A 22,280-nucleotide genomic window follows, 5' to 3' on the forward strand; every position below is an offset into this window, starting at 1 on the left:
TTCATGCTATCAGTTTGGAGGCTACCCAGACGGAATATAAGGTGTTGTTCCTCCAACCTGAGTGTGGCTACATCTTTACAGTAGAGGAGGCCGTGGATAGACATGTCAGAATGGGAATGGGATGTGGAATTAAAATGTGTAGCCACTGGGAGATCCTGCTTTCTCTGGCAGACAGAGCGTAGATGTTCAGCAAAGCGGTCTCCCAGTCTGCGTCGGGTCTCGCCAGTATATAGAAGGCCACATCGGGAGCACCGGACGCAGTATATCACCCTAGTCGACTCACAGGTGAAGTGTCGCCTCACCTGGAAGGACTGTCTGGGGCCCTGAATGGTGGTAAGGGAGGAAGTGTAAGGGCATGTGTAGCACTTGTTCGGCTTACACGGATAAGTGCCAGGAGGGAGATCAGTGGGGAGGGATGGGGGGGACGAATGGACAAGGGAGTCGCATAGGGAGCAATCCCTCGTGTTTGATGTAACATTCATTATGTTGAGGTAAGTGCCTCAATACATGAAGGCAATATCTGTACTGAAGAGAGATGGGAAGTGTTTGTGCTTTTGCCTTTATTGAATTTGGAAAGCAGATCAGTGAGAGCACAGGAAGGTGATGCTGGATTGGGCTGCCATAGCTTGGATGTGATAACAAACCACCTGCTGCTGATGTCGGGAGTGAACCAAGTTGCATACCATTGCTGGCGGTCCTGGGGACTGAGTTCCTGTAGAGTCCACTGGTGTGCTGTGGAGATAACAGCTACAGAATGTAGAAGAGCGTTTCAGAAAGAGTGTCCTTACGGTTATTTACCCACCTTCCCTCATCCGGACGACACTGAGTCTCTGAACAGAGCTTCAAGAACAGTTGTGTTGCAGATACAGTATGTAGAAATACCAACAAAGGGTTACTAGAATTTTGCACAAATAAAGCATTACTAGTTTATTTATACTGTAGATGGCTTCTTGCTTAAATATTTTTAGTGTTACTACACTTCAAAATACTTCAGTGGCTGCAAATGCCTTTATAGTACTGAGGCTCTCAAAGACAATTCTACATTTTTTTTGATCAGTCTTTTAGAACCTCAGCATGTTCCAGTGCATTTTAGAGCAATTAAAGCTTTTAACACTACACCCAATTTTTGCATAGTGATAACTCTAAAAACAGTAATATTATCCCCAGGGGCAAGTGATCAAGTAAACATATATTTTTGGTTGTGTGCTACCTTAAGCAGTGTCATTCACCTATTGGATTCACTGAGTGGATTTTAAATGACTGTCCCCTCTGAATAATGTCACTGCACGCAAATGCACCTCATTCTCAAACTTTCACTCTTTATTACCTGGTACCCTGGAGCAGAACCTTGCCATCAGACTGGTGAAAGTGCTATCAACCTATTCAAAATGATCCATGTGGTCGCTCTTTGGTTATAGAGTTACTTGTTTAAAGGTAGGTTCTGATAAGGACGATTTGTTAACTCATGTTAATTTTACAAGACCCTCCAAATTAATGTTGCTTAAATAAAATGGATCAGGTAATTTATGTTGGAGATAAACACACCTAAAGTGTGAACAATCTGAAACGTTGAGCAGTTTTTTCTCTTCCTTTGAGCTGCCTGTTCTGCTGAGTCTTTCCAACATGTTCTGTCTTTATTCAAATGTCCAGTTGGTTTTTGATTGCAGTTTATTTAGCATTGATCCTTAACCATCAAATTCATAACTCACCCCTTTCAACAGAAAATGTGGCAATCAAAAGTATCAACACATCTGCTTCAGAAAAGGCATCTTTGATGGGTAGTTCAATGTCATTTATATACATGTAGGAAGTATTGAATTATTCCTTATTGCGTTATAAAGTTAACGAGCTTGTGTTTATTGGTAATAATCCAGAAATCAAACCACGAACATTAGACTTTGTGAGTGGTTCGAAGTCTGAAAGTTGTCTTCTCTGTTTTGTCAGCTGTGCCAAAGGAGGTTACTGAAAGTACTAATTCTGTGAATTATTTTATAATGGATGAAATCATGCAGTTATCTGGAATTCCACTCTTGCCTTTGTGTCAGATCCTTCAGAACTCGAGTACTGTTGAGAGCTGTATTTTTCAGGTACAATACCTTTAGAGGCTTTGACATAACTCGGAAAACCCTCCATGTTTGCACTTCCTTTGTACCTGTGGTAGTAAGGGTAGTTTGCATGGACACACCGTACAACACTAGTCAGCATCGCCAGCACACGTGGTTTTGATCATCCTCTGCATGGGCACTTTCCAGGAGTCATCCAAGCTCACTGATCAGAAATGGAAAAAGCAGGTTGATTTCTTCACCCAACTCCACCTCACCCTTGCTGATCATTCCCCTCACCACTCTCTTCTCCAGCCCAATGGCCACTACCACTGACTACCAGTATCAGCAAACACACTGTTGCAAGTTGTGTCCACCTTGCTCTGTAATGCAGAAGGATAGTGTCTCCAGGGATGAGTGATATCTGGGATTTTGGAGAGATGTGGAAGTCTTGGCATCTATAGAAGCATCTATAGGCATCCGTTAGTCTTGTGAGACCATGGGTTTGCGCCTTGGAAGGTTTTTTCAGGGCGCAGGCCTGGGAAAAGAAGACCGGCAGTTGCCCATGGTGCAAGTCTCCCCTCTCCATGCCACCGATGTTGTCCAAGGGAAGGGCACTAGGGCTGATACAGCTTGGCACCGATGTCGTTGCAGAGCAATGTGTGGTTAAGTGCCTTGCTCAAGGACACAACACTCTGCCTCAGCTGAGGCTCGAACTAGTGATCTTCAGATCACTAGACCGACGCGTTAACCACTTCGCCACGCGCCAACACATAAGAAGCATCAGGTTTACATAAGACCGTCATCACCCAGGCTTCTGCTCTTGAGTCCTGTTAATGCTGTGGTATGGCATGTGATTAAGGGAGCCTTGAGGCTGAGGTGTTTGGAGCAGCAGAAGCTTTAAAAGAGTTGTAAAAGAAGGTGTCTCTGAGTGTTTAGATGTCAATGTTACAGGGCAAACTGGAAGCAAAACATTTTGCACAGGGAATGTTGAGCAACTATCAGTAAGAGCAGGCAGGGTGGTAGGATGTGTTCCAATATCTCCTGCTCAGTCATTAAGTTCAGCAAAGTGGAAATCGATGACTTTGAGACCCATGCCCAATGGAGTTATAATATTGCCAGGTGGGAACTTCCAGGCCCAAAATCCAATGCATTCTCCCTCAGAAAATGTCAACTGCCATTTTGTCAATTAACAAAGCACAACTTTCACATCCGCCTGATAACTTGTCTTCAAACCTCATGTCCCCCTTGGATCTTCTGAAAGGCAAAACCTGGTGTGCGTTCTCTGGTCATCTGTTTTGGAGTATTAGCTGGGGTTTTGTGCTGAGATCTTTGCAACAATTATAGCTGCAGCGGATTTCGCATCCAATATTGGCCAGCCACGGTCCACAGGAGCTAGGATTTATTGTTCACCAGCTGGAGTTTTGTTAGTTAAGGGTATTAAATGATAATGGAATTTATGCAAGCCATCTGTGTTGTGGAGTTATCGTGGAGTTCCAGTCAACTACTGAATGATAAAACAGATCTGCGAAGCTGAATTGCCTGCGCTTATTAATGTTCTTCTTGTTAATGCTTTCTTTCCAGTTGCTCTCTTTTCAAAAACGTTATTCCTCCTTCCCTTTGCACTGTGCAGAGGTTATGCAAATAGTGAGCATTATTGAAGTTGCAGTAGGTGCATTGAAATCTTATAACTTCAGTTGGTTTGCACTAAATGTAAACATTGGATTTCCACATCAGACCATGTTTACTGTACATGTCACTTCTACCATAATGTCCTCTTTTAAGTGAAGGATAATTATGAACATTGCTCAATTATTTGGTTGTTTTGTTCCATTTTGTCAGATTTTTGTCTGCACAGCTTGCTGAGGATATTGAAACTGATTTTGTGTGGCACATTTATCATTCTGCATCAGAGTTTCTGTGCACGTAGCTTTAAGGCATTTGGTGTTCAAATAGTGGTTTCAAATACATGTAGAATTGCACATGACAACTTGTTATTTTTTATTAAGAGGAACTTAACAGAGAATTCTCTCCCTGGCATTATGTTATTTCCTGCTACTTAATTATTGTATGTTCATGTTTCTGATTACATTTTTCTGGTTCATTAAACTACCTGCAGTTCTATTGTTCCTTCTCTATCGCAAAGGGTGGTAAAAAAAAACTGTACTTGCATTTGAGGGGGAAAAAGCCCCAAAATATCTGCCTGTTCCCTGTGATGCATACTTCATGGACCAAGGTCTGCATAGTTTCTGCATTCACCATTAAATCATTTCTCCATGGTGCACAACAACAACCAAGTATCGCGCAACTTACGTGGGGGCCTAAACTTGCTTTCTTTTAACGGACGCAGGGAAAGGGCATTCATGAATAACTTTAATAGCGGTGAAAATAGCTGTTGGAGTCTGGGGAAGAATTAGAAAGTACAGAAAGGGGAAGGAGTGAGAGAGATGGAAAGTGGGAGGACCATGGAACATAGAGCAGCACACCGCAGGGACAGCTTCTGCCCAGCATGTCTCTGCTGAGCGCAGAGTCAAGTTAACTAAATCTCTTACGCCTGCATATGATTCATATGGCTCCATTCCTGCAAATTCCTATGTCTATCTAAAAGCTTCTTAAATGCCCCAACTGGGTTTGCTTCCATTACTGCCCCTAACGCTGCCCTTAATACTGTTCCAGACGCCGACCACTCTATTAAAAAAAATCTTGCCCGAGATAGCTCCTTTAATTTTTTCCCCCCTCTTACCTAAAATGCATCTCCTTCCTAATTGCCACGTTCGGGGTGATTTGTTCGCTGATCTTGGCAATTTACTAGCAAATGCTTCGTCACCGTGTGCGGAGACATCGGCAGGCACTGTTAATTGTGGCGTGTCCTCCAAGTTCTTGGCCTTGAGGGCACACCACAATCAACAGCACACTGACGATGTCTCCTAGCATGCCGCCGAAACGTTTGCAAGTACATTGCCAAGATCAAAGGGCAACTCAACCCAACCGTAAACTGGCAGAGCTACACATCTTCTGAATTATTTCCAGTATTTGACATTTCTACTAGTGAAAATCTCAAATGACTCTCATAATTTTATAAACTTCTATCCAGTCTCCCTTCAGCTTCCAACACTCGAGAGAAAATGATCAGTTTGTCCAATTGCTCAACCAGAATAAAAACTTGAGAAGGAATCATCACATTAATAAAATGGATAAAAGAGTTAGAAATGCAATTAAAAGAGAGTTTACGGTGACATCATTATTTCAACAATCTTTAGAGGAACTGGTACTGCTTTCACTCTGAGAATTCATGGCTTTGTGATGTTTGAACAAAGGACAAAAAGAAACTTGTATTTTCCAGGCATTCCTTGGGCTGTTACTATCTTTTCTCTTCGATGTTCATCTGCCAAAGGCCAGGAAGCACTTAACACATCGATGGCCAGGTTTAACATGAAGCACACTGTTGAGAATGTTAGCCTTATTCCAAATCTTTGTTCAGCAGCACGCTGAAATCATCAGCTGCCAGCAACTCATAGCTGGGGTTGGAGAGATTGAGTGGTCAAATGCTGCTTGCACAGAACAATTTGAGTATTTCATTGTGTGAGCTAATGCTAAGTTTCCAGGAACTTTAGTGCTGTGATTTGTAAGGTTTAGGATCTAGGCAGCTGAAAGCATTATTGTTGGTGATGGAAGATTGAGCTCAAGGCTACTCAAGAGGCTGGAATGGAGATTCATTCATCTCGGAGCATTATAGAGCTGGAGAAGATTTCAGAGATGTAGATGAATGAGTCCATGGGAATACTTGTAAGTGAAAATAGGAATTTCTAAACTGAGGCATTACTAATCGGGAATCAGCTGAGGTCAGCATACACAGGGTGACAGGACATCAGAACTTGGTGTTATTGTTTGGACTGACCAGGTTCTTTTTTAAAAGTGAAACTAAGAAAGCCAACCAGAAGTCCATCGCCATAGTAAGTCGAGAGGTAGCAAAAGGATTTAGAGGATTTCAGTAGCAGGTAAGCTTGAAATGGGGTCAGAGTGAGCAGTGTTGTACAACTAGTCTAAATAGGTAAAATGATGAAGTGAATGCAAGTCATGTTCTCAAGTCGGTTGTGACACCAAGGTTGCTGAGCAGTCAGGCTCACTTTCTGGCCGTTGCCACGGGAGAGATGGAGTTGGTGGCTGGGGAGAGCAATTTATAATGGAGACTGACAATTGGAGGTTCAACCTTCACTGAATTTAGTTGAAAACAGTTTCTGCCTATCCAGTGTGAGATCTCAGACAGGTGGAGGGTTAAGAAAGATGTGGCTAACATAGAGCGGTACTGAGTGGGATATAGTTCGGGTTTTAGAGGTACTGATCACCTGGGTTGGGTAATGCTAGTCAGGTTAGAGCAGCTGTTGGTCAACATTTGGTCATTTGTGGGTGTTGTATATTAATCTGTTTGGTGCTTGGTAATCTTGTTAATTATTTCTGTCTAAGCTACGGACCTCAGCACATCAAATCAGATTATAAAGGTTTGCATATGGTATGTTTTATACCTATTGAGAAATGCTTGATATTTTGTTTTGAAGGCCATTATTATAGAAGTGCCATCAGTAGTTAGAAGTTAACGCTAATGCTGGGTGCTAACAATCTGCAATGCATTATTAACAATAAAAAGTGTGAAACTAATTAGATTTGTGCTGTTTGTTTACGTTTGGTGTACTTCAAAAAGTGATGGGTCAATTATTAATTCTGCTTTATTTTTGATGAAAGCAAGAAATATTTTAGTTTGATTTTGCATTCATCACAAGATTAAGCATTTGGTAACAGGCTCGCAGGAACCTGTTACATCTGCAGCACATTGCTCCCATTCCCTAATGCCTAAGCTGATGGAAACAAGGAACAGCTGGCTAATATGGACTCAGGCTCCTGCTTGAAGGAATATTCCAATTAGCTTTTGCATTGAGAAGTGACAGTAGTTTATCTCTGTTAGAAGGAGAAGGGAGCCAAGTTACCATTTCTGAACAAATCCCTCTAGAATACTCACTTACAAAATCAATCAAACTCTTCCCCCTCGCTCTCTACCCCCTCGCCCTTCTCTTTCACCTTTGTACTGAATCTCAGTGAAAAAGAGTGAGAGACTTAGTGAGAAAGAGTGAGAGATTCACTCATTCTAAATCTCTCTCACACTAAATCTCTCTCCCTCTCATACTTTCTTACTAAATCTCTCTCACTAAGTCTCTCTCACACTAAACCACCCCTCTCTCACACGAAATCCCCCTCTCTCGCACAAAACCTCCCCCACGCTGAATCTTGCTCCCTCTCTCTTTCACTAAATCTCTCTCAATCTCTCTCACTAAATCTCTTTCAATCTCTCTCTTTCATACAATCTCTCTCAATCTCTCTCTCACACAATCTCTCTCAATCTCTCTCACACAATCTCCCTCAATCTCTCTCACACAATCTCCCTCAATCTCTCTCACTAAATCCCCTCTCTCTCCCTCTAAATCCCCCTCTCTCTCACACTGAATCTTGCTGTCTCTCTCTCAATCTCACTCTCACTAAACCTCGGTCTAAATCTCTCTGAATTGCTCTCTCACTGAATCTCTCACTAAATCTCTGAATCTCTCTCTCACTGAATCTCTCTCTCTCACTAAATCTCTCTCAATCTCTCTCTCACTAAATCTCTCTCAATCTCTCTCTCTCACTAAATCTCTCTCAATCTCTCTCTTACTAAATCTCTCTCAATCTCTCTCTTACTAAATCTCTCCTGAGCCACCTATGTGCCTGTGACATCCTTCCTTTGGCAATTTAATGCAGACAAAAGGCTATCTGTAATGTTTCATTTTGCTTGATAATCTTGCCAATCCTATTAATAACGTTCACACATGAAAAGAAAGCTTTTCAATGTCTTAGTAGTGCTTGGTGTTTGTAGGTAGAAAGCCATCAACAGAACTAAATTAGTTATGCAGGATGTGTTAACATTTGAAAATATAAGCAATGTAAAATTTAAATTGTACATTAACAAACATAATGTAGCCCAGATTTTCCCTAACATTCACTGCCTACAGCACCCATTATAAATGTGATTTTCTGTCTCCCTTTACAATAAAAATTCTAATTTTGCTTTCAAATTGGATCAAGCTCCGTTTCTGCAATGTTATTATATCAATGTTGTCAAGGGACTTGACAGCTTTCACAAACCTGCGCAAATGGCAGAATAGGAAAATGTCAATTGAATCCAAATGCCCTCCCCCACCCCAGTTTGAGGTAAGGGTCAAAGCAGCTGGTGCACTCCATCTCCAGTGGCAGTGATTGAAGACAGACTCATTTGCATCGGAGCCTTTCACATCACAACATACTTCAGAGAATTACCTCTGAAACGTAGCCCTGGTTGTCATGTCGGGAACGCAGCAGAAAATTTGTGCGCAGCAAGGGTCCTGCAAGCAGCAGGGTTAGTCATGACCAGATAATCTGTATTGATGGGCGAGGAGGTAAAATTAGCTCAGACACCGGCAGTAGCTTCTCTCTCCTTTAAAATTGTGGCATGTGATCTTTAGTTTAACAGCTCATCTGGAAGCTGACATTTCAGACGGTATGGCATTCCATCCATCCTGCATTGGAGTGTAAATTTTGTGCTCAAGGTTCTTGAGCAAAAATTGAAACTGATGTTTTCTGGGTCAGAGGGTTCACTCAGCTGTCAGCTACTTTGGTTGTTGGCATCGTGAAACTATTGAGTTTTCCCTAGGTGCTATTTTTTTCTTCCAGTGGCCCTCTGCGTGGAAACCATCTCAGGGTGATAGACAGCATGTGGTCAAACACGCTAGGCAGCTGCTTAGAATTGCGGAACGATACAACTGCTAGCCAGTGCTCTTCATGTTGCATCAATTCCACACAGATGACAGCTTGGTCAAAGGGGCTTCCTGGTCTCGTTCTCTGCTGTGTAGTTAACGGACCATTAATAACACGAGATTCTGCGGTTGCTGGAAATCCGGAGCAGCACACGCGCGCGCACACACAAAATGCTGGAGGAACTCAGCAGGTCAGGCAACATCTGTGGAAGTGAATAAAGAGTGGATGTTTTAGGCAAGACCAATTAATGCTTTTCATTCAGACATTGACATATGCCAAGCAAGTTAGCTCAAGCGCCCAGTGTGAATGTCATCTCCTTGAAGGAACAGGGTTAGTCAGTCACTTGCTGCAATAACCCACTGCATATGCACCCGTCACCATTTTTATGATGGTATTTAATAGAATAGTTAATTCTTTTAGTATTGAGATACAGTGAAAAACTTTCTTTTGCATTCTATCCATACAGATCATTTCAACGCACAAGTACATCAGAAATATGAAAGCCAGGCATTTCATTGACATGTAGCCCTTTTGTTCTGTCGTCTTCCCCCTTCCTTTCCAGTCCTGAAGAAGGGTCTCAGCCTGAAACATTGAATGTTTATTCATTTCTGTAGATGCTGCCTGTCTGCTGAGTTCCTCTGGCTTTTTGTGTGTGTTGCTCTGGGTTTCCAGCATCTCTAGAATTTCTCATGCTTATAAACTGTTGAAGCCCACGTTTCCTTAGAGTTAAAAAATTCAGCAGTGCAAGGAATGCTTCATATAGTGGTACTTTTATAGGTTGGCATGGGTGTTGCTACAGACACTTGACAAATGGGAGATACTGACATTGTCATCCAGTATCTTTCAAATATTATAGACGTAAACTCACTCCGAGATCTGCTGACTGCATCCCGACTCTAAAAGGCACTGCTCTCTGATCTTGCCAGTGCAGCACCTCAATTTAAAAAAAAACCCTCCCTTGCTCTCTGACAGCCCTACAATCCCCCAAGTTCCTGTCCTGCTCCAAGTGTGGGCACTCATGCATTCTGGAGTTTAATTCCTTCAGTGTTGATGGCCATTCCACCTGCTTGCTATCTGGGCCCAAATCTCCAGAAACCTCTTCCAACAATCCTTTCTCACTTTTTAAAGATACTTCTTGATTTCGGTCATTTAACCAGGCACTTAGTCAGTGTCCTCGGTCCATTCAGTATTTTTGGCGTTCTGCATGACCCACTATCCCCAGAGTGAATTTGCTTTGGCATTGCACGTTCTTCTACTACATAGAACGAAGCCTGCTGACTTTCATTTTCCCAGCCAAATAAATGTATCTCAGCTTGGGGTGGCACAATAGCGTAGCACTTTATAGCGCCAACAGTGTGGGGTGAGCTCCATCCTCTGCCTGTAAGGAGTTTGCACGTTCTCCCCATAACCGTGTGGGTTTCCCCAGGGTGCGCCAGCTTTCTCCTACGTTCCAATGTCATACGGGTGAGTAGGTTAATTGGTCACGCGGGCTGTACTAGTGTAGCATGGGCCTGTGCAAAGTCAGGCCAAATGATACTGTATTCATAAGAAGCAGAGAACAAGTTTTGTATACCCAAACCCATTGTTTTTTCATTTAAGGAAGCAGAGAACTAAAATCTTAACAACAGTAGTAATTTGCATTTATACCAAACCTTAACCACTGGCATATAGTTGAGCATTATAGAAGGTCTGACACTGGGACACACCTGGTGACATTAGAACAGGTAACGAAAGATCCTCATCAAAGTAGATTTCAAGGGATATGTTTAACTAAAGAAGGGGAAAAGTTTACAAAATCAAAAAAACACAGGGTAAGATGTTAATATCCCTCGTACCAATGGGTCATGAGCATTTGCTTGAGACTGCCTTGATTTTGGGAGTGGCACAGGGCTGACACGCAGGGGTTTTCATGTGGGCACCCTTCTTTCTCGATTAGTCCACTATGTCTTCGGAGGGCTCAACGATGACTTCTGGTGTCCCAGAGTCACCCCCCCCCCCCCACTGTGTCTTCCCACTCTCTTGATGCTATCTTGGAACCCAGGAGAGGTACTTTCGCTTGATCCAAACCCAGTGACTGCTTCTTTCCGCTGCCTCTGATGGTTTGCCGTAGAGTCTGACCATGGATCCCGAGCTCCTTCAGCAACTTGATGATGGATGTGGCTATAAATTCCCTACAACCCACTTCTACTGGACAGACTTCGGTTTTCCAACCCCGTCGCTGAGCTTCAGATGCTGGACCTGCACAGCGTAGCCTCTTGCGCTCATATGCTGCGGCCACTGAATCCTTCCATGGGGCTGTGAGTTCCACGATGTAGACGATCTGCGATGAGAGCCAAGTCTGGCCTAAGGTTGGTGGTAGCAATTTCCAGTGGAAAGGTGAGTTACTTATTGATATCCACCGGCATGTTCCAGTCACGAGCCATGTTCATCTGTCCTCTTTCTGGCTGAGAAGGAAGATTAGTTGTTCCTTTCTCTTCTTCCTGGACGAATGCTGGTGATGTCAGAACGTTCTAGGGGGCAAGGAGTCCATTGCTATCCTCTTGGTCTCGAGCACCACTGCCAGACTCTTCAAGACCTGGTTGTGACGCCATGTGTATCTGCCTTATTTTATGTGAGGTTGGTTTTGCAGCTTTCCAGGATGTGAGAGTAACATTAGAATGAAGAGCACAGGCTGCTGAACATTTCCTTATTATGAGATTCGAAATGGGCAATTGATTGTCTAATGTATAAAATCTATAGATTCATCTTCTGATTTTTGTACCCTCTATCTTCTGTAACCATCTGTAGGATTGAACAAGAAACATCCTTAGTACACCTAACAAGATGTCAGTTCAACAAAGGAGCTCACAGGCCCTGTGACACTTAAGGCTGATTTACACTTGTGCGTACTAGTTTACGCTGTAGCCGACACAAGTGGGCTACTGCATTGTGAGCATTTATATTTGTGCGTTGGTGTGTCTGCGTCACTCTGCAATTCACCGGCAAAAACGCTAGTTGGCGGTGGGGTTTCTATGCCACTGTGTTGAGTTTCTTCATGTTGAAACTCAACACGAAGAAACTCAAACTTCAAACAATGGCGACTGAAACTGAAGGAGGGTGAATTTTCTGTGCTTGTCCGGCCACTGAGAGACATGGACGAAGAAATGCATTTCAAATATTTTCAGATGTCGGCAGGTAGATTTGACGATTTGGTTCATCGTCTCCAACCATTTATTTCGTATCAGTGTACGCACAGTATACTCAGAGACTGGCAATCACCATTCGAGTTTTAGCTTCAGGTGGAAGTCAACAGGCTGTAGCAGCTAGCTACAAACTGGTGTCAAGCACAGGGTCCTCCATAATTTCAGAGGTCTGTAAAAGCTTTATGGAAAGCATTGCAGCCAGAGTTCATTCCCTGCCCTTCAGTCGCCCAATGGGAAGCTATTGCAGTGTTTAGGAGGAAATGCGATGCTATCAAGCGGACCAATCACAGTTGTTGCGGTCTGTGACGCCGTGACACGTAGTTACGTTTTGGGAGAGGTATGCGTTAGGCTACGGCGTAGGGTTGGCGTAGAGTACAGCGTAGGGTACGAGCGGCGTACATTTGATGTACAAGTATAAATCAGCCTTTAAGCCCTCTCTGTCTCTCAGCCTCCCTCTAATGTTCTTATAATGAAGATCAGGTATCCCCAAGAATCATAGGTGTTCCTTGTAACTAATTGCAGGTTTGTGACTCAAAGGTATAATTTAACAGTGATTCTAAATAAGAAGGGATTGTTTTGATTTTACATGTTCGATCTACGTCCTGAAACATTTCGTGTTGTAGTTTGTGGTGCTATTGTAATTCTTCATCTGACCACAACTACGGAGGATAATGAAAGTGATCATAAGGAGACAACGTGTTTGCAGTATTTATGACTCTGTGCTATCTATGCTATTTTAAATGGATGCTAAGAAGGATTGGAACAAAGAAAATTGCTTATCATGTGCAAAGAGCAATGAGGCCTTTGTTTACGAATGATTTATGTGTACTGTTACTGCTGGATTGGACAGGAGACTGATGGTTGATCCAGAGAGCTCAAATACACATCACATTGCCTCAGGAAAGATAAGGAAGAAGACTGTACAGAAGTACTTTGACTGATGTAGTGATCAGAATCAAATCCCTTGATAACCCAGCGTTGGGAACAATAAGACAGGCATTTCAATTTGATAATGAAACTTGACTGCCTTTTTTCCACTTGAGAAATAATTTTAAATTAAATAACAATAAATTCCACTTCCTGTGCAGTGATATGTTCACTAATATGTCTGGTTGCAGAAGACCCTCTCACAGAAATCTTTTCCTGTGTATGTGCTGTTCTTTTTTCCCACTGCTTCTTAAGTTAAAGTATTTCTGAAATTCTTAATTCTAAAAATTGCATCTTCCGGGCATCTTTTCTCCAGGATTATGGAAAACCTGCTTCTACTACGGATCTGAGATGGCTGATCAAATTAGTCTAGGATCCACAGACTGATCCAAGGAGATGGCATTCCACTATTTTTGTGCTCCAGTCAAACATATTAGAGTTTCTTGGTGGAGACAATGTGAAGTATGAGCTGAGCGAATTCTCATGCATCAGCAAATACATTTGATCTTCATGGTCTGAGAGTGCCAGCTTCCTAAGACATCTTCCTTTGAAAACATGTCCTGAGCATTGTATCTTTTAGTTGCTAAGCACCAAAACCTGGAACGTCCCTAGTCAGCCGCAAAATCTCCATAGAGCACACAGCACAGGCAAGCAAAAGCAAATGCTGAGAACCATAGCAGTTAAAAGGAATGCTGTTTTAGCATGAGAGTGTCCCTGTTAGGAGCAACACATAAAATGTAGGAGGAAGTCAATGGATCAGACTGCATCTGTGGAGGGAAATGAACTGTTCTGTGTCCACGTTCGATGCTCCTTCTCCACTTTATGTAATCATAGGCCAGGGATTCCAATCAAAGAAGCTGTTATATTTTTTCTTGGATGCTTTGAGAAGGTTTTTGGTGCATTTTCTTTTCTTTTGGTAATCTCGTATTCTGACAGATTAGAGAAGAATCGTATATTAATTTTGCTTCAGCAAACTTTATAGTGATGCACAAGCTGGGTACAATCTCTCTTTAGAGCTGAGGACATTTTGCGGGCTTCTTATGGAAAACTTGAACAAGAGCTGCCATCTGCACCCCACCTTAATCTGTAATCAATTTCATAAATTAGATTGTGATAGCTGGTCTCCTAACCCAGGAGACAAGAGACTGTGGATGCTGAAATCTGGAGCAACACACAAGGAGGAACTTAGCAAGTTAGGCAGCGTCTATAGAGGGAAATGAACTGTCCATTTCCCTTCACCTCCCCGCTCCCCTGCCGATAGCTGCTGTCCCCTGCCAGGCAGTATTCCCTTTATCTGCTACAGTTTGTAGTATTTGTCATGGTGTGTGCTTTATGGAATACATGAGATGCTGCAGCTGGCTGAGGGAAAGTGCTGTGTTCTACTGCTTAGCAACTAAAAATGCTGCGGTCCTCAGGACTCATTTTCAAATTAAGATGTTTGAGGAAGCTGATGCTTCCAGACCATGGAGGTCAGAAGTACACTTTCTGTTGCATGAGAACACCCTCAACTCGGGCTGCACTTCTGTCTCTGTTTTTCACTGCACACTGCATTTGCAAAGCCGGCTATCATTTGCAAAAGTCCCTTGATGAGTCTGGACGTTTGGAACACGAACGAAGCTTCCAGAGGGCACAGGTTAAGGCTGAAATTGCAGAGTAAGAGGAAATGAATGTGTTGCTTGTTTAGATGATTTGAGGCATTACTTGGGATTGGATAATCCATCACTTCATTTTTAACTGTTCCATAAGGAAGTGTCCTTTCTAGAATTACTGGAGCCTTTGTAACAGACCTGGTTTGCAAAGAGTCTCAATAACATGGCACACTCCGTATAAAAACCACGCACTGTGGACTTCCTACCATCTTAAATAGATAAATATCTAAAGCGTTGTCATCCAAAGTTGTGCAAACAGCAAAAAAGCTTGGGTTTAAGTGTTTACTGTTGGTGCTTGCTGTTGCCTGTTTGATGAAGAGTCAGCCATTTCGTAATTTTCTTGCTTGAATATAATCCAATAATCCCTTCTCAGAAGAGATTTGGCTCTGCGTGTCATCACTGGCACTTGAGTAGCACCTTGAACCAACGAGATTGTTCAAGAGGGAGAAAGGTGAAATGGAGCTGAGTTGGTTGCCCTTTCAGAGGATTGTGTATTATATTCCCCTCCATAACTTCAAAGCAGAAATGCAAGTTGCCCGTACCACAGTAATCCTGTTGACCCTTGTGCCTTTTGGGTGTAAGAGATCCCATGGTATGAATCAAAGGAGAGCAGGAAGATCTCCCTGAAGTCCTAACCAGTACTGCTGATTACTGATACCTGGTGACGAGAGTGTTGGAGATGGTTAGTCAATGTAATTGTGTAAAATGCATCATCAAAGTACATTGACATCAATGTATTGAACAAGTATACAAGCAAGCATTCTAATTTTTGCATCTTAAATAATAGATATAAAAGTACAACCTACTAGAGTTATTGAGACCTTGTTTGGAAATAGCTGAAAATAATTAGGAAAAGGCACCATTTTAAGACTGTAAGACGTAGGGGCAGGATTAGGTGATTCAGCCTGTTGAGTTTGCTCCACTATTCCATCATGGCTGATTTCTCATCCCTCTCAACCCATTCTTCTGTCTTCTCCCTGCAACCTTTGACGTGCTTACTCATCAAAAATTTATCAAATGCCACCTTAAATATATCCAATCACAAACAAGACAAAACCTGCAGATGCTGGAAATCCAAGCCACACACACACAAAATGCTGGAGGAACTCAGCAGGCCGGGCAGTTTCTATGGAAAAGAGTAAATAGTCGACGTTTCAGACTGAGACCCTTCAGCATGGCTGCTGAGTTCCTCGAGCATTTTGTGTGTGTTCCTTAAATATATCCAATGAGTTTTCTTTCACGGCCGTCTATGGCAATGAATTCCACAGATTCACCACCCTCTGGCTAAGAAATTCCTCTTCATCTCTGTTCTAAAGGGACGACTTTGTATTCTGAAGCTGTGCCCTTCGGTTCTAGGCTCCCCCATTATAGGAATCTTCTTCTCCACATCCACTCGATTTCAGCCTTTCAATATTTTGGCATGTTGACCCATGGCAAGAACAAAACTAATATGAAAGTGATCTCAGAATGCACAAGTGCTAACAATGTTCCATGCACGCCCTTGTACTACACTTCTATGAGTCCAGAATCTATTTTGTAGACTGAAGTCACCTAAACTGTAAATAGAGCAGCTCGAGTTCCTGTAACTTTGGAATAATGGATGTTTCATTGGAACCTTCAAGCCAGCAAACTATTCAACAGGGGGACTGGTACTGAGTGGAAGGGGATTCAACTGTAGCCCAGCTTGTTACACTGCAGAAGGTTTTTAATTTTTTCCCTCTTTTACTTCAGGTAATGCAAGTTGTAAAAGAGCAGATAATGAGAGCACTGACCAGCAAGCCTAATTCTCTCGACCAGTTCAAGGGCAAGTTGCAGAACCTGAGTTACACAGAGATCTTGAAAATCCGACAGTCGGAGAGGATGAACCAGGAGGACTTCCAATCTCGCCCAATCCTGTAAGCACCCAACAGCTCTCGCACATCCAAGTGGAAGATTTTGTGTAGATTCGATTTTTATTCTATTCATTTGAGGAGTGTGATCTAATTGAAGTTCCTGACATGATAAAGGAAGGCAGAAACATTTTATCCATTGGCAATGAGATATTAAAAACCAGAGAGTACAGTCTGAAAATTAGAGCTGGTATCTTTACAGTGAACAACTCAAAAGGCTTGTGGAAATTTGGAGTTCTGCCTCCTGCACGTCAGCGTTTTTTTGGAGCTAATTTGATATTTTCATGATTATAATCAATAGATTTTTTAAAAGATTGTCAAGGGTTTTGACGTCAATAGAATTCAGATACAGACTGGATATGGATTAAAAAAATAATTGGTTTCAGAAGCTCTGTGATGTATTCTCATTGCTGTCACAGAGAAAACACGACAAAATGTGTTTAATTCATATGATTATCATAAAGAGCAGATTATATTAATAATAATTCTCTTTGTGCCTAATTTTCTCCTCCTCCCTGAAGGTGACACTTCAGATATGCAGTTCGATGCACAGGGATATATCATCCTCATTCTAAAAATAGGATTAATAGCTTATGAAGTTACTAACTTTGTGATATCATATCTGGAAGTCTGGGTTATTGATGTGGAGAGGCATGTGTGATTCTCACTGTGACATCTGGGCAGTTTAAAGGGAGCAGACCACTTTTTCAAAAGGAAAATTAGTGTCAGTAGTAATGACAAGAAAATCACTGGAGTGTTGTAAAGGCCAGTACAGTTCACTAATATCCCTCTGGGAAGGGGGTGTGCCATCCTTGCCCATCTGGCATTTACGAGACTCTAGACCTAAGGCAATGTTGGTGACTGTGTCTCCTCAGTTCAAGCACTTAAGGCAGATAATAAATTCTGGTCTTTCCCGGAAATGAGGTCAAACACAAAATCTAACTGCCCGAATTTCACCCGAGCATATGTTACGGGTTGTTTGAACATGCACGACCTCTCACCTCTTCCCCATTTATTAATGTGAAAACTCACTGCATGTGATAAGGAATAATAAATATGGTTAATAATTTTCCTCTCCCATCCCTTACCTTCCTCCTTTCCCCCCTCCAACTGCCAATCACGTGTCAGCTAGTATGAGGCCAATTATGACTCAACTATTATCACCATTTATAAGATATGGATGAAAGACGGGGAGAAATAGAAATTAGATTAGTGTAGGATTAGAGAGACGTGAAACTCCAGATGCAGAAAATCTGGGCCATCACACAAAATGGAGGATTCAGTGGGTCAGGCAGCATCAGTGGAGGAAAATGAAGTGTTGATATTTTGGGCTGAGACCCCTCAGAGTTCTGCTGAAGGGTCTTGCCCTGAAATATCAACTGTTCATTTTCCTCCATTGATGCTGACTGACCCGCTGAGTTCCTTCAGCATTGTGTTTGTGTGTGTTAACGTAGGATCAGTGTGCTTGATAGTCGGTGGGGAGTCAGTGGGCCGAAGAACTTCTTTCTGTATGACTCTGACCAATGCGCAGTAGTCTGCCCCACATTCTAGTAAGTACTGCCTGCAAATGCTAACACCTCAGAGCCATCACTTCCTAGTTTCAGACTCTCAGCTTTTAGGTAAGTTGCACAGTGGGTTAATTAGATTCATGTGCCTGTGTTTGCCCTAAATGTTGACAACTTCATGACATGTTTGTTGGGAAATTGCATTTCTAGCACGCTACATGCGAGTTCTAAACTTCCACGGCATTGGCTTGTCACGGAGTGAATACCCGACAGGGAAAAGTTTAAAAAGAGAGATGAAAGTCACGGTAACCATAATTTAAAATAGATTTACCAGCTCAGTGAAATCTCTTTCTGCGCAAACTTTTTGTTTGCAGGTACTTTAGTATGTAATCAATTTCCTAATTTATTGCATAAAATCGTTATGATTTATATTGCATCGCTGTAAATCTATACTCCTGGTCTCAGATCACTTTGTCAGCATGAAAAGGGAAATTGTGTTTAGTAAGGGTCTCACTGAACAAGGTCTCAAAAGAAGTAACAAGATCTCTGTTTGATTAGCAGTTTGAATGGTTTGGTGCTGTGGGACTTGGTGCTCATTCAGAATTGTAACTGTCTCCCAAGGTCTCCACATTCTTCCGTTTTATTTTTAGCTTTTATTAGAAAGAGTAGGAGGGAAACTTATGTGTTCCCTGTATATAAGGGAATTTAGTGTAAAATAATTGAATTATTTATTTAATTTAAGACTGTGGTTCTATTATGGTTAATCCTAAATCAGGGACATCGTGTGCAGTAGGGACTGACTTGATTCTTAAATTAACATACAGAGGTTTTATACCTGAAGCAGATATGAAGCTGTCAGTTGGACTTATTGTAAAGGAGATTTCCAAATTTCATTGATATATTAAGTAGAATGGACAGAAAATTTGTGGAGATTCTTTAACAAGTTAGAGTTTTATTTCTGGTTTTAATCCTTCATCATCCCGAGGAAAACTAACCAGGACAAATATATCCTACCCATCAAACGTATCATCAACCAAACATTCTCCTGTTTAATGTACAAACTCCTTAATTTGTTTTATTTCTCCCCGACATTTTGTGACATTTTCCCAACACAGTATCCAATACTTACCCTATGCTCTATGGCAGAGTGGCACAGCTAGTAAAGCCACTGCCTCACTGTGCCCGAGACCCGGGTTCAGTCCTGACTCTAGGTGCTGTCTGTGTGGTACTTGCTTATTCTCCCTGTAACCTTGTAGGTTTCCTTTGGGTGCTCCAGTTTCATCCCACATCCCTAAAATGGTGGGTTATTAGGTTAATTGCCACTGGAGGACCAGTGGACCACTCTTAGTCTGGCCTCTGAACTGTTGGCATGGGTGACCCTACCAAGAGCCAACGCATAAAGCCCTGACTCCAGCCAACGTAGCCCTCCAGATCATTGAGGCACACAAGCCTCCAAACCTAACGATGAGGGTTGTGGTCCTCTTGAAGGTGCAGAACATCATATTGCAATAAACATTCTGTCATCCACCCAGAAGCACTTCGCTTACTACATCAGCTGCCCCATCCCTGTCCTTCCTAATAGGTCCACGGCCGTACCTGACTGTCAGACCCTGTTTGTGTACTGTGCACTTCCCGCCTCACCTCACTGCCACTGTGCTCACTAATATACTGACAGCATCCTTCTTACCCCCACCCTCCACCACACACCCATGCATTTGCCTGACCCCTGCATCCTACTGCTCATCCTCCTCCCACTCATCTCAAGCACATTACCCTTCCCCACCTGCCTTTCGTATCCGCCCCACGTGGTCGTCCCTTCCCTGCTCTGTGTCCTTGCGTACACTCCCACCACTTCACACTCTACCTCTGCCTCCTTTCCAAGATGCTTCCTGAGCAGGGTGTAGGTCTCGGCTGATGACGGTTTGTCTTCCTGTCTGCAGCGAACTTAGGGAGAAGATTCAGCCTGAGATCCTTGAGTTGGTGAAGCAGCAGCGGCTGAACCGACTGTGCGAAGGCACCTGCTTCAGGAAGATCAGTAGTCGCCGACGACAAGGTACATGAACTCTCCAGGCACCCTGGTGAACATTTCAGTGCTGTGAATGGACAGTCAAATCAATTTTTCCATAAAACAGGTTTTGAGTATATCTATTTGCAATAAATTTAAATCCTTATTCATCTATAATGTTTATAACTTGCTCTTGTACTATACAGTGAGTTGTGTGTGTGTGTTGTCAATCTCTGTGACGTTAGCAGTGTTGACATTGCCCATTCCTTCGAGCTCCGAGCATCTGCTAATCTTCAGTTAGGTGCTCCTGCCACCATGAAACTAAGTTGCATATGGCAGGATTTTCACCTGACAGCTGTTAAGTTTGGCAGCTAATGTTGTTTTCCAAGGCTGTTCGTTGGTGTTTAAGGATGATCTGCTTCCAACGCAGTGCTGTGGTTCTGAGTTGGCAGATGAGGCTAATGGTGGGTCGACACATTCTGCCACTGATGGGGTTGTGAGAACACAGGAAGGGACAGCGATATGGGGTGTAGACTGTGGCTGGAGTTGATTGTGGGCATGAAAATGGAGGCTTTGCAGGGCCAGCAGCTAACAAAGATCTGGGGGTTAAATTGGTGAAGGTGGCTTTAAATACAGAATTAGGCTTTTGGCTGAGCTAAAGTTCATGGCAAATGCAAGGCAGGAAGCGAGTCTGGAATGCCTTAATTTAGTGAGAGCTACATCGAGCAGTCAAGTTTAAGCACAGCAGGAGATGGGTGAGTTTTTTTGCTTGAAAGTGCAAGTAGGCAAACTTAGTGCTGAAGAGGCGGTGAAGTTAGCCTCGAGCCAAGTAATAAACTGAGGCTGTGAACGGGCATGAAGTACTGGCCAGAAAATCGAGTAGAATAACTAGAAAACAGAGTTTAAGCAGGAGCCAAAATAATGGGTTTAGTCTTCCTAATCTATAGTTGGATGAAATTTTTTCTTTTCCAAACCGAGACAAGGAGCGGGTGGTCTGTCAAGAGAGAGGGATGGAGAAAAGTTGCAGTGTAGTTGAGCAGGCTGTTATTGATATCAACTCTACGGGTGGTGTTACTGAGGGGCAGCACGTGAATGAGAAGTAGGAACGAAGCAAGCTGAGAGCTTTATGGACGTTCAGTAGATGAATGCAGTAACAGTGGAAGGAAAGTGATTCTTTGGCCAACATATTATACAGTAAGGTAAGAGGAAGCTCATTCAACTGACAACTGAGTTTAGTAGTTGGACCATTATGTAGATGAATGAGAAAGTTGAGGGATCACAGAAAAGGAATGGATTTTTTGATCTTGGTTAGGCACACTTCCTTGCAGTGGAGGGTTATAGTCGAGATTTGGAGAAGATCCTACTATGTGATAGAAACATTGCTTCGTATTAGATAGCCTTCAGTGTCTTTGAATGTAATTGAGTTTGATATGCGAAACTGTTTCCAACTGACATCACGTCACCCAGGCTCTGAGATCAGTCAATGATATGATAAATGAAAAGTCATGCAATTACGCAGTGTGCTGTAGACCTTAGAAAGTTGATTGCCGTGTGGTAGGGAAGACACAGTCTACATGCACAGTACAAATCTTGCTGATGTTAATTCGGGTTACCAGTGCTTGAAAGCACTTTTCAGAAATGTATCTCTTCCAACTAAATCAGGAGCAGTAAGCTCCTTTCTTTGCAATCACTAGACCTTTACCATTCTTCTGATCCTAACAATAGAAGACAATAAATCCTGGTTCATCATCAACAATTAAATTATCCGATTCTCTGGCAATGTTCTAAATATTGGAGCAGTCTAGTGAGGTTAAAAGGACAATATGTAAATTTGTGAAGCAAAGGTAGAAGTCCTAAGTTCTTAACAGCAGGAAAGCATCCTTACATGATGACCCATAGGTGGGATAGAGTCGGCGTGGGTGGTATTAGTCTATGAGTGCTTTGCAGTGACTACCTCCTGCTGATTGTACATTAATTGCAATGTAGCACGGTGACATGAACCTCCTCATTGACCGTCTTTGCAGAATCAGCTGGAATAGCCAATCAGCTTTGGAAATGGGTCTCTTGTTTCTGCCTCAGCCATGATGTTTTGACTGGACTGAAGTGTTGGGTCAGTTCTGAAGGAAGAGCCTCAACCTGAAATGTTGACTGTTTCTCTTCCCACAGATGTTGCCTGACCTGCAAAGTATTTCTAATATTTTCTATTCTTGTATTAAATCAAAATGTTGAGTGTTTCCTCAGAATTTTAATGTCAGTAATATA

General features: G+C 42.5%; 1 protein-coding gene across 1 annotated transcript in view; it reads left to right on the forward strand.

The window, feature by feature from the left end:
• Positions 1–22,280, forward strand: part of elmo1 (engulfment and cell motility 1 (ced-12 homolog, C. elegans)) — a 204,586-nt gene that overhangs the window by 160,439 nt on the left and 21,867 nt on the right. The window contains exons 17-18 of the mRNA XM_072283537.1: positions 16,351–16,514; positions 19,954–20,066. Coding sequence (XP_072139638.1) covers positions 16,351–16,514; positions 19,954–20,066 — 277 coding nt within the window. The remainder of the gene's footprint in view (positions 1–16,350; positions 16,515–19,953; positions 20,067–22,280) is intronic.

The sequence above is a fragment of the Mobula birostris genome, chromosome 19, assembly GCF_030028105.1.
Source record: "Mobula birostris isolate sMobBir1 chromosome 19, sMobBir1.hap1, whole genome shotgun sequence".
Lineage (NCBI taxonomy): Eukaryota > Metazoa > Chordata > Chondrichthyes > Myliobatiformes > Myliobatidae > Mobula > Mobula birostris.